This window comes from Trichechus manatus, unplaced genomic scaffold (genome assembly GCF_000243295.1).
Source record: "Trichechus manatus latirostris isolate Lorelei unplaced genomic scaffold, TriManLat1.0 scaffold00024, whole genome shotgun sequence".
NCBI lineage: Eukaryota > Metazoa > Chordata > Mammalia > Sirenia > Trichechidae > Trichechus > Trichechus manatus.
In genome coordinates, this window is record NW_004443960.1 from 9,914,368 (window position 1) to 9,931,460 (window position 17,093).

At 47.8% G+C, this 17,093-nt stretch overlaps 1 protein-coding gene across 1 annotated transcript; it reads right to left on the reverse strand.

Annotated features, from left to right (window-relative positions):
• Window positions 1-718: 718 nt before the first annotated feature.
• On the reverse strand, window positions 719-11,838 carry EMP2 (epithelial membrane protein 2). Its single transcript, XM_004373249.1, has 4 exons — window positions 11,761-11,838; window positions 9,565-9,655; window positions 4,959-5,105; window positions 719-906 (listed from the first exon to the last, which is right to left on the reverse strand). The coding sequence occupies exons 1-4, from the start codon at window positions 11,836-11,838 to the stop codon at window positions 719-721; spliced, it is 504 nt and encodes a 167-aa protein (XP_004373306.1).
• Between the last annotated feature and the right edge of the window lie 5,255 nt (window positions 11,839-17,093).

Below are 17,093 nucleotides of genomic sequence, written 5' to 3' on the forward strand. Positions count from 1 at the left end.
CTGCAGTTATAATCCACCAGCCGTTCCTTGGAAACCCTATGGGGCAGTTCTACTCCGTCCTATAGGGTCACTATGAGTCGGAATAGACTCGAAGCCAACGGGTTTTGGTTTGCCTTAAGGTAAGCCTAAATCTGACACCCAGGTTAAAGTCACCTTCCTGAAGGCAAGCAAATTTGGGTGGCTCTTATCTGACCAATTCCCAGCCCATTCCAGGAGGGCTGGTTTCTGGTTCTGAGAGAGAATACCAGGGGCTTCCCCTGTGTCTTCACATGGAACTTGGACTAAACATCTGAGGCGGTCTGCATCCCTCACCTGAACCCCTCCTCACCCCACCTTCTACCACCAACACAGCGATTTTAGGGAAGGGAGGCTGAGGTGAGGAAGGCTGTCCCCAGATACCTGGCTTCCTTGATCTCTTGTCACATCACATCCCCACGGTTAAGAATGGTCTAACTGAGCAAACTGGATTTTTGGCTTTGTCTCCTTGAGACTTTGAGATGGGCAGTTCTGAATACCAGCCTTCACAGTCTATGATCTGACCTCAAGAATGCAAAAAAAAAAAAAAAGGAAAAAAAGAAAAGAAAACTCTTTTCTTCGTTTCTAAAGGAAACAATATGTTTGCTAGAAAAACCACCAAAAAAAAAAAAAGATTATATCCAAAACGGTTATTTGAATGTGGATTCCGTACTGCAGGGAAGGCAACCTAGCTCCCGGGGTTTTATTTGCGCTTCCTCAGTATTAGATACATGATACCACTGGTGAGGGTGAAAGCAAAGGCCACCCAAGCCAGCACGAACGCATAGCCGTATCTGCCCTCCGAGGTCAGGGAGTACAAGTCTTGGTTCTTGGTGTGAAGGTCCTTGCGCCGGTCTGTGTAAATAGAAGCCGCGATCATGACACACAGGCCTGCCAGAAAGAAAGCAAAGGAACAAATGAATCGCGGGCACCTGAGGGGCGTGGGATCGAGCTGAAGACACCGTTTATTTTTTATTATCATTATTTATCTTAGCCTATTGGAGTCCTTGGGCGGTGCCAGATGGTTAATGTGCTGGGCTGCTAAGGGCAAGGTTGGTGGTTCAAGTCTACCCAGAAGTGACTCGATAGAAAGTCCTGGTGATCTCCTTCTGAAAAATCAGCCACTGAAAACCCTATGGAGCACAATTCTCCTCTGACGCGCATGGGGTCACCATGAGTCGGGGTCAACTTGATAGCAGCTGATACTGGTATCTTAGCCTATTTTAAAAAATTACAACATTTTGTGGTAGAATGTTGCTGCCTACCTTGTGGCCATGTCCTTCCTCATCTTTGCTAGCCGAACCCAGTTTTTTGGGGCGGCTGTGTACCCAGTCCAGAGGATAAGTCATAATTGGTCTGAGCCAGGGATAGGCCAGATAATATTTTGGGCTTTGCGGGCCATCCAGTCTCTGTTGCAACTATTCAACTCTGCTGTTGTAGCAGGAAAGCAGCCATAGACAGTATGTATGCAAATAAGCCTGGCTGTGTTCCAATAAAACTTTATTTACAAAGACAAACAGCAAGTTGGGTTTGGCTTGCGGACCATAGCTTGCCAATTCCTGGTCTAAGGCAACCTTAGCAATCCTGTTCTCTTTGCTTGTTATGGTTTATCGATCTGTATATGTCCCAGTTTTGGCCACATAAAATCCTTCAGTGAAAAATTTTATTCCCTGAAGATAAGGGAGGAGATAAGGGATGAGTAAGCATTTTTTGTTGCTGTACTTTCCCTTACTTGCTGCTGTAGATACTCCCATGTTAGGATGCAATTTTGGTGCTGCAGCAGCCTTTCCGGGCCCATAGAGGGGACATCACCAACACTCTGAAGATGATAGAAAGATAGAAAGAGTGGGGGTTCTTCAGGCTGTTGAGCTGCCAAACCAATTCTGGCACCTTCCATCTCCAGACTAATTGTTAGTAAAAACAATTTACCATTTATAACTGAAGTAACTGTTGATTGGATTTTCTGTTACCTGTGGCCATTACAATCTTGAAATTCACAGACATTAGTGCTAGGATGTGGTTAAGTACCATGATTTTCCCTGGGGGACCTACCGCTCTCCCTGGCCAGGCTATTTTGATGGGACTGCCATCAAGGTGCCCAGACTATCCCTGGCCCAGGACTGGTTGTGTGAGACAATCTTCACCAGTCTCTCTTTCCTGTAAATTTGAGTCTAGAGAAAACTGATGCTGTCAGAGATGCCAACAGTATCTTCCTGAAGCGACTGTCCGTCAGTTCGTGCTGCCTGGATCCTCTTTCCAAGACATGGTGTTTCAGCTTTTCCCTTGATTCTTGCCTTGAACTACCGCAGAATCCTGCCTCTTATGTAAGCTAGAGTACCTGGTGCTTGCACCTGAAATCCGTGACTGATACAGCACCTAAACACTATGAGGGCTTGGGGCAGACAGAGGAGGGGTCCTTGGATCAGAAAATGGGGAGAATGGATATTATAGAAGGAAATGGGGGGATATGACTCGCATATCAAAATATGGGGTATATATGTATGTGTGTATGTAGATATATACACTACATACTAGATATATATATGTAAATATCTACATACACACACACACATTATTGTTAGGTGCCGTCGAGTCGGTTCCAACTCTTAGCGACACTATGTACAACAGAACGAAACGCTGTCCGGTCCTGCGCCATCCTCACAATTGTCGTTACGCTTGAGCCCATTGTTGCAGACACTGTTTTCAATCCATCTTGTTGAAGGTCTTCCTCTTTTTCATTGACCCTCTACTGTACCAAGCATGATGTCCTTCTCCAGGGACTTGTCCCTCCTGATAACATGTCGTCAAGTTGGCTCCGACTCATGGTAACCTTATGTATAAGAGAACAAAACTCTGTCTGGTCCTGCACCATCTTCATGATTGTTGGGATCGTTGGTATGTTTGAGTCCGTTGTGGCTTTGTGTGTATATACATATATATATTTGTTGTTAGTTGTATATATATATACACACACACATACATATCAGACAAAAGTATATGTATTGTGTGTGTGTGTGTGTGTGTGTGTGTGTGTATACGTATCAGGGTTATCAGTTTGACTGAATTGCCTTACAGATAAATAGATCAGTGAAGACAATGACGGGAAATAAACTTCGGTGAGTAGCTCCCCAAGTCCCCGCCCTGGATGTTAAGTGACAGGATTCAACTGTCTTGATGGGTGAGGAGATACAGAGAAAGTAAAGGAAGGGTGGAGAGCAGACATCTCCCTCGGGCAAATCACATCACCTCTTTTAGCTTCATTTGGTCTGGGTCCCTGCCTCCAAATGCTTGGCACATGCACAGGAGATTTTTTTTTAAAGTACAAATCCCCATGTTCCAATGCAGCAGATTCTGATTCAGTAGGTCTGGGATGGGGCCTAGGGAATCTGTACTACGCCCACCCATCTGTCAGTTTGTTGTAATGTGGTAGCTTGCATGTTGCTGTGGTGCTGGAAGCTGTACCACCGGTGTTTCAAATATCAGCAGCATCACCCATGGTGGACAGGTTTCAGCGGAGCTTCCAACTAACACAGACTAGGAAGAAAGGCTCCTGATGATCTACTTCCAAAAAATGAGCCAATGAAAATCTTATGGATCACAACAAAGTATCATCTGATATGGTGCTGGAAGATGAGCCCCCTAGGTTGGAAGGCACTCAAAATACACAGTGAGCACAACAATGGACTCAAATACATCAATGATCATATCAATGATCAGGATGGTGGGCAACATTTTGTTCTGTTGTGCATGGGGTCACTGTGAGTCAGAGCCAAACCGACAGCAACTAAGAACAACAATCTACTTTAAAAGGTCCCCAGAGGGATCCTCACAGACTTGAAATGCGTTAGTTCTCTGCCAAGAGCAAATTAAGGTCCTGACCCAGTAAGGGAGCCTAAGCCCTGTAGGGGTGGTGCCCTGGCCTTGCAACTAAAGTGCCCCATGAGGAGTGCTGGAGGTGACCAACTGTCCCATGGGGTTCCTGGGATCCGAGACTTTCTGTTTTGAAACTGGGATGGCCCCAGGCAAGCTGGGATGAGTGGGTCACCCTCGTGTGCTGGTGGCTGTGCTCAGGCTGTGCTGAGGGATGGCAAGCTTGGACTTGACTCCAGGCTGGATGGAACGGAGCCTAGGCATGGAGGGTGGTGGGAGGAGGGGGTTAGAAACAGGCATAGACTGGCTCCCAGCCCCAGATTGCTTGTCCTCATCAAGCTATCCATGAACTCTTGATTAAGAAAGCACCATCAAAAGGGCTTCTAATTTTATGTCACCAGATAGCTTGGAATCTTTACTGAGAACAACAACAACAAAATGATCATGTGTGGCATAAGGCTTCCTGATCCAGTCTCAGCCTGGCTAACACTCGCAAGCAGGAAAAAGTGAACTGAGACAACATCTTTTTTCTCCAAGTTCCTCCAGGACTGACGCTGTGTCTTGTTCATCACCTGCAGCACCTGCCCAGGTCTGGTCCAACGTGGATACTTCTGTCACCGCCCAGCCTAAAACCCGCTCCTGTCTTCCCACCAGCTTAGGACAAAGATCCCATTCCTGTCCCTGGTCTTCAAGACCCTGCAGGGTCTGGGCCCACCCACCTCTCTGGCCCAGCTCCCGCCATGCTCTCCCATCTCCCTCCATGCTTCCCCATCTCCACACGCCAGCCAACCTGGCCAGCTCTCAGCCTCTCCCATCACAGGGGTTCAGACATGCTGTTTCCTCTGCCTGGTACACTCTCCCCCTCCACTCTGTGCCAAGAGAGAACATTCTAGACACAACTCCTATTCACCCCACAGATCCTAGATGAGGCCCCCTGTCTTCAGGATGCCTTCCCTGACTCCCACTGCATGGCAGCCAACTTCTCCTTCCCAAGTCCTCCCCTTCCATCCTCCTCCTGGCTTCTCCTGGCTGGGAAGAGAATGCTTCCCTGGGAAACACATCGTTTTACTTACAGGACATGAGCTGGATGATGGAGGTTAAGATAAATCTCTCTCCTTGCTTGAGGCGGAAGAGCTGGAGCACGAAAATCAGGAAGGCGATGCAGCAGAGGATGGTGGAAAGGATCATGGTGGCCTGGACAGCCTGCAGGGTGGCATACTCTGAGGGGAGAGGACAGGAGCACACGATGAGGACTGCAGACCATCCTGGGCCCCTGGGGCTTGGCATTCCAGAGTGGGGATGACAGGGGGCCAAAGTGCCAGGGTTCTGGTGGCCATCTGCAGGGTATAGGCACAAGGGCAGCCGAAGGGCCTGGACCCACTGCCCTCTAGTGTCCACTCGTGCACTTGACTGCAGGGGCCCCAACTTCCTTACTGGGAAAATGGAGCAAATACCACCCACTCTGCACTCCTGGAGCTGCGAGGCCAGGGATTGGAAAGGGCTCCACGGGGGAGAGATTTATAAGAGGATTATCTTTATGATCGCCACTTAGGAAAAGAGAAAGCGAGTTCCTTTTTTCAAATTAGCCTTAACAGAGAGCGAGGTGTGAGGGTCTGGGCTCTGTACGGGGAAGTTTCAATGGAGAAAGGAGAGAAGAAGGTCTGGGGTAGTGTGTGCTGTGTGAAGGGGGACAGCTGAAGCTCCGCGGGCCGTGTAGAGAAGCAGCTGAGCATGGACTGGGGAGCCACCTGCTCAGGCTGCAGTTTCCTCACCTGTAAAGTGGGATGCTAATATCCCCTGCCTTATTGGGTTGGGGAGGTTAAGTGAACTTATCTCTGGAAGGCTTTTAGGGGGATGGTGCAGGGAGGGGGTCCTGTGTGAGGACCCTGCTTAGACGAGATGATGGGACAGCACTCAGAGCTGCAGAGGAAACCTAAGGCAAGCCTTCCTGGTTTTTCTTTTGTTTGCAGTTTTGCCTGAAACTGACTGTAGGGAAGCATCATCTGTAAGGACTTCCTGAAATGCTTAGAGGTGGGTCTGAATGCATTCTGGCTGCACATTCGAATCACCTGGAGCTCCCTGTGAAAGAAGACATACTCCTCCCTCTCCCACACATGCACACCGTAGGGCTCCAGTTACATGACTCCGGTTATATGATGTTCAAGGACAGGCAAACTAAACTCTAAGGACAGAAGTCAGAAAGTGGTTGCCGTAGGGACAGGCTAATGGGGATTGGCTGGAGAGGACCTGCGGGAACTTTCTGGGGGTGGTGGCAATGTTCTGTATCTTGTTTGGGTTTGTGGTCACATGGGTGTGTGCAATTGTCACAACTCACTGACCTGAACCTCCAGAAGTGTGCATTTTCTTGTATGTAAATTACAGCTCCATTAAAAAAAAAAAAAAAGTCCAGCCAAGTGGCTCCCCAGATGAAATAAAGCAGAATCTCTGACCAGGCATGAGTGGTTTTTAATGATCCCCAGGGATTTCAACGTTGGCCAAGGTTGTGACCCTCTGGCTGAGAGCAGAGCCTTCCCAATTTGCCTGATCCCAGGAATCACCTGGGTGCTTATTAAAAATACAGATTCCTGGGCCTCTCCCCCTGGAGAGTCAGATAGAGTTTTATGGGGTGGGCTACAGGAATTTGTATTTTTAGCAAATACCTCAGGTGATTCCTATGATAGGGCAAATATAAAAAATATGGCTTTAGGGAAAAGAATAAGGAGCCCTGGGGGCACTCGGTTAGCAATTCCAATCCACCCAGTGGCTCCGTGGGAGAAAGACCTGGCAGTCTGCTCCCATAAAGATGGAGGCCTAGAAAACCCTATGGGGCAATTCTGCTCTGTCACATGGGGTCACTATGAGTTGAAATCGACTCAACAGCACCCAACAACAACAACAACAGGGAACAAATATGGATACTTTTTTTTTAAATAGGGTTACTCCAAGTTGGGGTGTGTGTATAATATTCCCCTGATGGCACATGGGTTTAGTTAGGTGGTACCCAGTCAGGGCACTGAACAACAGAAGCTCGCTTAATGAGGGAGGTTCACTTTGCAGTTCTGGTTTAGATATTTCTAATGAACTCCACTTGGCACTTTAGCACTTTCCTAACCTCGGTTTGTCCGGGTTTTGTTTTTTTTTAAACAAGGAGCATGCCAGGGATAGGCCTAGAGACTTCAGGAGGAAAGCACGTTTGGCTAGAATTTAATCACATCATTTGGTTTGCAATGTAGTATTTCTTTTTTAAGTTTTCCTTCCTTTATGGCAGGTGATACCAGCTTATCGTTTTGGCGGGGTGTAAAGTTCCCTTTAAAATAAATTTATATAAGGAAAAAGTGAGTTGTTTTAAACTAGGGGCTGGCAGACTTTTTCCGTAAAGGGTCAGAAGGAAAGATTTGAGGCTTACTGATATCTGCTACAAGCGGGATGAACCTCAAAAACATTATGCTAAGTGAAAGAAGCCAAACACAAAAATATGGTATGATTCCATTTACACAAATATCCAAATAGGCAAATCCATAGAGACTGGAAGCATATTGTTGGTGGCCAGGGGCTGGGGCCTTGGGGAAGATGAGGAGTGACTGCTGACGGGTACGGGGTTTCCTTTTCGGGTGATGAGAATGTTCTGGAACCAGATAGAGGTGGTGGTTGCACTACAGTGTGGGAGCACTAAATGCCACTCAACTGTACACTTTAAAATGGCTCATTTTATGTTATGTGAATTTTACCTCAGTAAAAAAAAACGTAAAACAGGTTTTAGGCTTGGCGGGCCACACGGTCTCTTATCACATACTCTTTGCCTTCTTGTTTTGTTTTCTTTTACAACTTCTTAAAAAGGTAACAGCTACTCTTAGCTCATGGGCCTTACAACAGCAGGCCCTGGGCCGACCCCTGTTTTAAAGAAAAATAACAAGTAAATCACTGCACATGTGGGAGGTGGCGCACAAAAAATAGAGGCTCGGAAACACTGCCACGGAGCAAAGCAGGCCGTCCTAGCTGACCACGCATCTGGTCACACACAGACACGTACAGACATGCAGAGCAAAGGCACGGGGAGAATGGCTGATCAAGGGTCAGCATGGCAGGTAAACAGAGCCCAAACCAAAAACCAAACCCACTGCCGTCGAGTCTATTCCGACTCATAGAACTGCCCAGTAGGGTTTCCAAGGCTGTATATTTTTGCAGAAGCAGACTGCCACATCTTTCTCCCATGGAGCGGCTGGTGGGTTTAAACTGCTGACCTTTTTGGTTGGCAGCCGAGCACTTTAACCACCGCGCCATCATGGCTCCCTTAAACAGAGCCAACGGGTGTGATGGATTGTACCATGTGGTTAAGATGGAGCTGCTCAAGTCCAGATGGGAATCCTGGCTCCAACATTTGCCCCTGGCTCCATGGCCTTGGGTAACTTAACCTCTCTGGGCCTCAGTTTCCCCATCTTAAGATGGCGCCAACAGTCCCTGCCTGATAAGGCTATGAGAGCACGTGTATAAAAGATTTAGCCCAGTGCCCAGCAGGAAACCTGCAGTAAGTAATGTCTTCTCTTTGATTTTTGCCGCTGTTATTATGAATGTTGATGTCGTTACTGAGCGCATGGCGAGACTTTAGGACCCAGTAAGAAGGGTCTCTTGCTCCCCAAGTAGGGTAGCTGGATTTGGAAGACACACACACACACACACACGCACACATACACAAAGATGCCCAGTTAAATTTGCATATCAGATTAGCAATGACTTTTTTTTAGTGTAAGTATGTCCCATACAATATTTTGGACATACTTACACTAAAAAATTATTTGTTGTTTAAAGGAAATGCATGTTTAACTGGGCGTCCTGTGTTTTATCAGGCAACCTGAACCTCAGAGTGTCTCTTCCGCTGGTTCTGCCCACCTGAAATTCCTTTAACAGAAAACAGAACCATTTGTTCCTCAATGATAGGGGATAGTTACGGGGCTTTTTCGTAGGATTTTCTGTATTTACACAGCCCTTTCGTGTACTTCAGCTCATTTAATGAGGTAGGCATGGCAGGTGCATTATCACTGCCTCCATTTTCCAGCTGAGGAAACTGAAATTCTGAGAGCTTCAGTGACTTGGCCTTTAAAAGGCCACACAGCTCCTAAAAAGGAACCGAGCCCACCTTTCCTGTTTCTGCTGAAGTAGCCTGCTGTGATGGGGGAGCGTGGCCACGGTGGAAATTACTATCTCTGAGCCTCTGTAGAGGCGAGGCTTGGATAAAAGAGGAGGGGAAAGAAAATTCTAGATGAGGCTTGGCTTTGCCAAGAAATAGGAAAGTGAGGGTTCAACTTATCCTGCCTTCTCCACACCCCTCTTGTCTCCGGCTGGTCCCCTACTCCAGTATCCACTATGCAGTCAGTTGTTATATGCCTCGATCCTGATTCATAGCAACCCTATAGGACAGAGCAGAACTGCCCCATAGGGTTTTCTAGGCTGTAGTCTTTATAGGAGTAGATCACCAGGTCTTTTCTCCTATGGAGCAGCTGGTGGGTTTGAACGCTGACCTTTCAGTTAGCAGCCAAGTGCTTTAACCATTGCCCTACCAGGGCTCCTTATGCAAAGTCAGTAGGGCCCACCTATCTGTGCTGTGAGTGGAGAGAGTGAGGACTCTCAGAGAAGACTGAAGCCTTTCTCCTTTCTCTTTCAGTGCTTCTCGTTCACACTCACCATGATAGCTGTCATTGATCTCTGTGCAATTCGTGTTGTTGACGCAGACTCTCCAGACATCTGCAAAGAACTCTTCTCCTACCCACCAGGCCTGTAACACAGAACAGAAGCAGGGGGAGAGGCTGTTCATGAATTATGCAAATGCTGACTCCTAATTAGCTGTGCAGCACCCAGGTAAATATTTGGGACCTGCAGTTCTCAAACCATAAGGTGCATGGAGTCACCTGGGGACTTTGTTAAAACTCAGGGTCTGGTTCAGGAAGTCAGGGATGGGGTCTGAGATTTTGCATTTCTAACAAGCTCCAGGCGATCCCAATGCTGCTGGTCGGCTGAAGGATGAGACAGTCCGTGCCCTCTCAGGGCCTCGAAGGAGATAAGGCTCAATTGGCAGTAATAGAGCAGTAAATAGAGTAGTCTGCCTTCCAGTAGATTCTGACTCTGGCAACCCCATGTGTGTCAGAGTAGAACTGTGCTCCATAGGGTTTTCAATGGCTGATCTTTTGGAAGTGGATTTCCAGGCCTTTCTTCTGAGGCACCACTGGGTAGACTCAAACCTCCAGCCTTTCAGTTAGCTGCTGAGTACTTAACCACTTGCACCACCCAGAGACTCCAACAGAGTAGTAGATGGCGGTATGCTGCACATGAACTATATGGGCAACGTGAATGCGAAGTTAGAAAGGGATAAATTTAGTGGGGGGGAGCCTGCTACGGACAGGAATGATCCAACAAGACTTCCCGTACCTTCAGCTCAGTGCTTTAGTTTCCCTCTGTGCATGTGCTGTTCCCACCCCCAGAGGGCCTTCCTTCTCTCCATCCTCCCAAAGGCTAGAGTCCATATTTAAGTGACAGGGGCTCTGTGTTTCCTACAACAGCCATGGGCACCACTGGCTGTTCCGTCAATAAATATTCACTGAGCTCCTGTGACACGCCCAGCCACACTGCAAGCACAGTTCCAAACATAGTGAACGCCCTCTGGCTCACTGACTGGCAAAAGAGTTCATTCTGTGTCCTTTCAGTAAGCACCGCGATAATATAAACATCCATGGGTGCCTGAGAGAATTAAGATTAAGTGGAGCTGTGGCCGATGGCTTTTCTGCCCCCAGATGTCTGTTTATCTCTTTCATTATGTCTGGGAACTTTCGGGATCCCAAAGAATGAGTTGCAAGAAATGGAAAAACAAAAAAAAAAAACAAAAAAAAACCCAGTTGCCATCCAGTCGAACCCGACCCATGGCGACCCCATGTGTGTCAGAGTAGAACTGTGCTCCACAGGGCTTTTGGAAGTAGATCACCAGGCCTTCCAAGGCACCCCTGGGTAGGTTCAAACTGCCAACCTTTTGGTTAGTAGTTAAGTGCTTAACTGCTTACGCCGCCCAGGGACTCCTGTGGACCACAGATGACCTCTGTGGAACAGCTTCACTTGCTGCCAGGGGCACAGTGATCTATGCCAGTGGGTTAATCATCAAATACATTCCTGCCGTATGGCCAGGAGCTGGATACTAAAGGAGAGTTAAACTTCTCATCGCAGGAGGAGGGTAGGAGAGATTCAGGTGAGTTCCAAGCCTGAGTTCCGGTGGGGAGGGCATGGCCAGGTGGGCTAGCAACAAAGGATGCTGGCTGGTAAGAAGATGTCAGGGAGAGTAGGGTGGGACAGAGGTCACCTGGGGACCTAGGACAGTGGTCCTCAACTGGGGGTGGTCGTACCCCCCAGGGGACGGACATCTGGCAATGTCTGAAGACATTTTTCATTGTCACAGGTAGGGGTGGGAGTGCTACTGGCATCTCATGAGCAAAGGCCAGAGTTGCTGCTAAATGTCCTTCAGTGCACAGGACAGCCCTCACAACAAATAACAATCTAGCCCAAAATATCCATAGTGCTGAGGTTGAGACACTCTGATCTAGGGAAGGATGGAATTCAAGCAACATCCTTCAAGAGCTTCCAAGGCCAGGCACTAGGCCAGCTCCCTGGGGATCAGAGACCTGCAGGACCTGCCCATCCAAGCTGAAACACAGAATGCTCCAGAATTCCCATACTTAAGTCATGAGTCTTCAGGCCTGGGCTGAGCTCATGGGTGGGGTGTTCCTTGGGAGGGAGGACAACCCCAAATTGTGATTGTCCTGAGCAAGTTCTCCATCCCACCTCTGTTGACTCTAGGAGTCAGGGCTTCTGAAAGGGTTAAAGGAAAAGGAGACTCACATTATCGATGGTGGCAATGAAAAGCAAGGCCGCGGAGGTGATGTGGAAGACAATGATGAAGGCAAGAAGCACCAACATTTTCACGGGGCAGGGTTGGGCGAGGGGGCACTTTCAAAGCCCGGAGACAGACGTTCTAAAGAAGGTAAGAGAGAAATTCAAATCTGTCAGTGAGAAAACACTTTTAAAAAGAAGCAACTTATAATGGGGTTTTAGAAAATATAACCATAGTATGATTATCACAATTAAGAAATTTAACATCGATACAATACTTCTATCTCATCTCTAGTCCATTTTTGAATTTCTCCAATTGTCCCAAGAATGTCCTTTACAGCTTTTTTTTTCTGGTACAGAAAATTCAAGGTGACACGTTGCTTTGTGTTGTTCTGTCTCTTTGTTGTCGCTCTTGTTAGCTGCTGTTGAGTTGCCCCAACTCGTGGTGACCGCATGAACAGTAGAACAAAACACTGCCCAGTCCTGCACCATCTTCACAATCACTGGCGTGCTCCAGTCCATTGCTGGCGGCCATGGTGTATTTTGAGTGTCATCCAACCTAGAGGGGTCATCTTCCAGCACTATAGTGGACAATGCTCTGTTTGTGATCCATAGGTTTTCATCGGTCAATTTTCAGAAGTAGATCGCCAGGCCTTTCTTCCTAGTTTGTCTTAGTCTGGAAGCTCTGCTGAAACCTGTCCACCATGAGTGACCCCGCTGGTATTTGAAATACGGGTGGTGTAGCTTCCAGGATCGTAGCAACATGCCAGCCACTGCAGTGTGAGACACTGACAGACGGTGGTGGTCTCTTTCATCTCTTTTATTCTGGAATGGTTCCTCAGCCTTTCTTTGCCTTTCATGACACTGGTATTATTTGAGAGCACTGACCATTTATTCTGTAGAATGGCCCTCAGTGTGTGTGTGCTGCTTCCTTATGACTGGATTCGGCTGATGGTTTCTGGGCTGGGATGCTTAGAGGAGCCGTGCCATGTCGTTCTCTCAGTGCCTCACACCAGGAGGCGCAGGAGGCTGGCTGCTGCATTAATGCTGATGCTAACTTTGATCACTTGGTTAAGATTGGCCAGATTTCTCCACTGTACTCTTTTTTTTCCCTTTGTAGTTAAAAAGTAACTTCTGGGGAGATACTTTGAGACAATACAAAGATCCTCTCATCAAATTTTGCCCAGTGGTTTGAACATCCACTGATATTTCTGAAGTAGCTTCATTTTAAATAGCCCTTTTCTGATGCTGGGCATCCCTATCCCTGCGTGGTGCAAAAGGTTAACATGCTCGGCTGCTAACTGAAAGGTTGGTGGTTCAGGTCCACGCAGATGCCCCTGGGAAGAAAGGCCTGGCTATCTTCTTACGAAAAATCAGCCATTGCAAACACCATAGACAACAGTTCTACTCTGACACACGGGGTCACCGTGAAGTTGACTAAAGTGCAGTTGTTCGTTTGGTTGTTTTTCCTAGCACCAACTCTCCCACCTCCACTGGCAGATGTGCACGGCACGAAACCCTCCCCCCTTCCTCTGCCGGCTGTCCCTCTGCCACACTCCCTCTCCCTCCGTTATTCCCTCTGTGCTCATGGGACTGACCGAGGCTCGGGGCTCACACAGGGGCCAGCCCTTGAGACCAGACCCCGGGCTCATTACCAACAAGCCAGGGGCCGTGTGGCTGTGAAACTCAGTCCTGGGAAGTCCCCACTGTGACTCTATGCATCACCACTTGGAAGAACCCAATGAGCTGGCTAAGAGATTCTTCCAATTCTTTTAAAGAGGACAAATTCCCCTTTGTTCAGGCCTGCGTCATTCTTAGCTGCCATCCTATGCTGCCTCCAAATAGATGCAGTTCTGACCCTTGCAGAAAAGGCTTGTGTGCCATGCTGAATGCCACATTATTTTATATTAGCTGGAAAGCCAAAATGCCAGCCTCACCAGGGCCATAAATTCCAGGGTGCTAAGGGGTGCTGGGGCCCTGGTGGCACAGTCGTTAAGAGCTAGGCTGCTAACCGAAAGGTTGGCAGTTCAAAGCCACCAGCCACTCCTCGGAAACCCTATGGGGCAGTTCTACTCTGTCCTACAGGGTCGCTATGAGTTGGAATCGACTTGACGGCAGCAGGTTAAGGGCTTCATATATTGTTCAGTTCAGATGAAACAAATGCATATGGACACATAATTGAAGCTTTCTAGAAAAGAAAAAAAAAAAGGCTTTAACCCATTCTTTTCCAAAGTGTGGAATTCAGATGTTATAGGGCATGAGTTTGGATGATTTTCGATTTTTGGATGAGGCAGTGTAGTGTTCCCTTGTGTGGCTGCGCCACAATTTAATAAATTAGTTCCCCACTGGAGTCCCTGGGTGGTGCAGACGGTTAACGTGCTCAGCTGCGAAGCTAAAGGTGGAGGTTCGAGTTACCCAGAGGCACCTTGGAAGAAAGACCTGGTGATCTACTTCTGAAAAATCAGCCACGGAAAACCCTATGGCGCACAGTTCTACTCTGACACACGTGGGGGCGCCATGAGTTGGAGGGGACGCCACAGCAAGTGGTTAACTGGTAGGTCCCAACTGATGGCCATGTAGGTGGTTTCCAGACATTTTGCTACTACAAACCACACTGCTAGTGAACACCCTTGCACTTATTTGCACACTTGTGTTAGTATATCTGAAGGACAGATTCCCAGAAGTGGAGGTGCTGCGTCCAAGGGTGTCTGATTTTAATTTACAGTGGATACTGCAAAGCATCCTGGGCACTGTTAGTGCTGTGTCATCCCTGATCTTGAAGGGTCTTCAGAGGGTATAAAGCACTGGGCCAACCCAGGGGCGACCTGGGTGGGTAGAGAAGGTCTTGACGTGGTCTTTGACCTTAATGCCTTAATGCCCCGCGGAGTATACAACTGGCAGGTGCACACCAGCCCTGGCCATCCCCAGGGCTATTCCCAGTAGCGCCATCTCCTTCCCACAGTACATGCTCATATTTTACTCCTGCGCAGGGACTCCGTGGGCCCTCTCTGGAGATGCTGAAGAACAAACTACTCCCTGGGCTGTGTGTTGGTTGAAGGCTGGCCCCCCCAACTCAGGGGGCATCAGAATTCATCTGTGCCATTCACAGAAATTTATTTTCCCTTAAAAAAAAGTCATATCTGGTATAGATCTTTCTCCCCCACCTTGGTCCCTCCCTTCAGGCTTCGGTGCCCCTTTAGCCAGACTGGCCTTGTCTCAGTTCCCTGGAGCACAGTTCCAGGAACACACTCCCCCATTGGCCCTCACAGGCTCACCCACATGGTCTAGGTCTCTGTTCAAATATCCCCTCCACTGAGAAGCAGTCCCTGGCCACCCTATGGAAAGTAGCCACGCCCCCTCGAGTATTATCTACCCCATTACCCTGGTTTATTTTCTTCGGGACACTTTCTCTATGTGAAAGTATCTTCTTTGTTCACTTGTTTATTGTTCATCTCCCCCTCCGTTCCTTGCCGTGATAGAACCGTAAAATGGCACAGAAAGCTGTTTCTGCCATTAAAATAGCTTTCTGTGCCATTTTACAGTTCTAGAAATGTAGAACTATAAAGGCCCTTGGACAGCTCAAATTCTCAGTTGTCCCAGGTGGGAACTGAGGCCAGGGAGGCCCCTGACTCGCTCTGGTCCCACAGTGAAGCAGGAGCAAAGCCAGGACTAGACCTGGGTCTCCTGGCCCCCCACTCCAATACCCCTTTCAACTTCAGTGGAGACCCCGCAGAGGGCACACAGTCTTTCAGTAGTCAGTGAGCATTCCCCAAATCCTCTGTCTCCTTCAAACACAACTTCCATACCAGTTGCCGTTGAGTTGACTCCAACTCTTGGAGACCCCTCGTGTGCACAGTAGAACCGCTCCGCAGGATTTTCAAGGCTGTGACCTTCCAGAAGCAGATTGCCAGGTCTGTCTCCCAGGCGCCTCTGGGTGGGTTCAAACCTCCAACCTTCAGTTAGTAGGCAAATGCTTAACCATATGCGCCACCCAGGGACTCTTCCAACTTCCTTCGAGCAGCACAAGTGGGAACAGCATTGCTTCTCCTATGATAGTCTCTTCTGGGGCTGAGCAGGATGTGCTAAAAGCTCACCTGGGTTTAGGCGTTTACCTGTCTGAAAGTGAGAGACTGCACTAGACGAGCTTTCCAAGCTTCTGTCTGAAAATCAAAGTCCTATGATTTACAGAAGTTCTCTTTTAAAAATACGTTTGATCTACATAATACACATGATGATTTAAATAAAAAAAAAACTATAATAATACCATAAGGTTTGTGATGACAAACCAGAGCCTCCTGCGCCACCCTAGTCCTACAATCACTTTCAACCTTTCAGCTGTTTTTTTTTTTTTTCCTGGCGGATATTTCCATATTTCCAAACAGTGTTCTGTTTCCCAGTTCATCTGTTTTAAACATTATTGAGTTTTTTCTTTCACCATTGTTCCCAGCATCCCAATACAATCTTGTTATAGTTAGATCAATAATTTCACTTACATTATAACCATGTAAATATTATTCACTGCAGAGCCAAATAGTGTACTATGATTGTATTTTTTCTTTGACAAACTTATCTTTTCCTTAGCATTTCTAGTTGCCTTTCTGTGTATTTTTCTCTGTGGTCCCATCTACTTTCCACATATCTTCAGTTCGTTCTTTTTTTTTTTTGTTCTAAGTCTTCTCTCATATACAAAGCAAATGTACGATCTCCGTTATGAGCCTGTGGTGAGACTCATCCTGCCCAGTGCACATTTTCCAGCCAGCCCCTTCACACCCAACTCTGCCCTCCTCCGCTGTGTGCAGCCTCAGCAACTGCTGTTGTCACAGGACAAGTAAGACAAGAACCACCACGCATGGCACCCTTCAGGGAAGACTAGCAAATTCACTCCGGACTATGGCCAGGGCACAGGGCTTTGGCATGAAGTAGTAAAGCAGATCCCTGGCGAGGGGGTTCCCAGAGGGCTATCCCACAGGAAAACGAGACTCATAAGGATGAAAGTTCAACCTGCAGTTTACAAAGTGTGTCTTACGTTGGATCTCCATTTAAACCCTGTGAAACTGGCAGCTCACGATATCATTATCCTCATTTTACAGATGAGGAACTGAGGCTCAGAACAGCTAGAGGTGATTTGCTAGAGTTTGCATAATAAGCAGCAGAGCTGGGACTCAAACCCCTACTCTCCTGACTCCAAATCCAGCATGTAGTACCCTCTCCTCCCGCTCACATACGTAGGGCCTAACGGAAACCATACAGGGACCTTACCAAACTCAGGTGAGAGGGCACGAGGCAGCATCAAGTCAGTTCTGTGTCCTTTACCTTTGGCTGATTCCCTGGAACTCTGCACT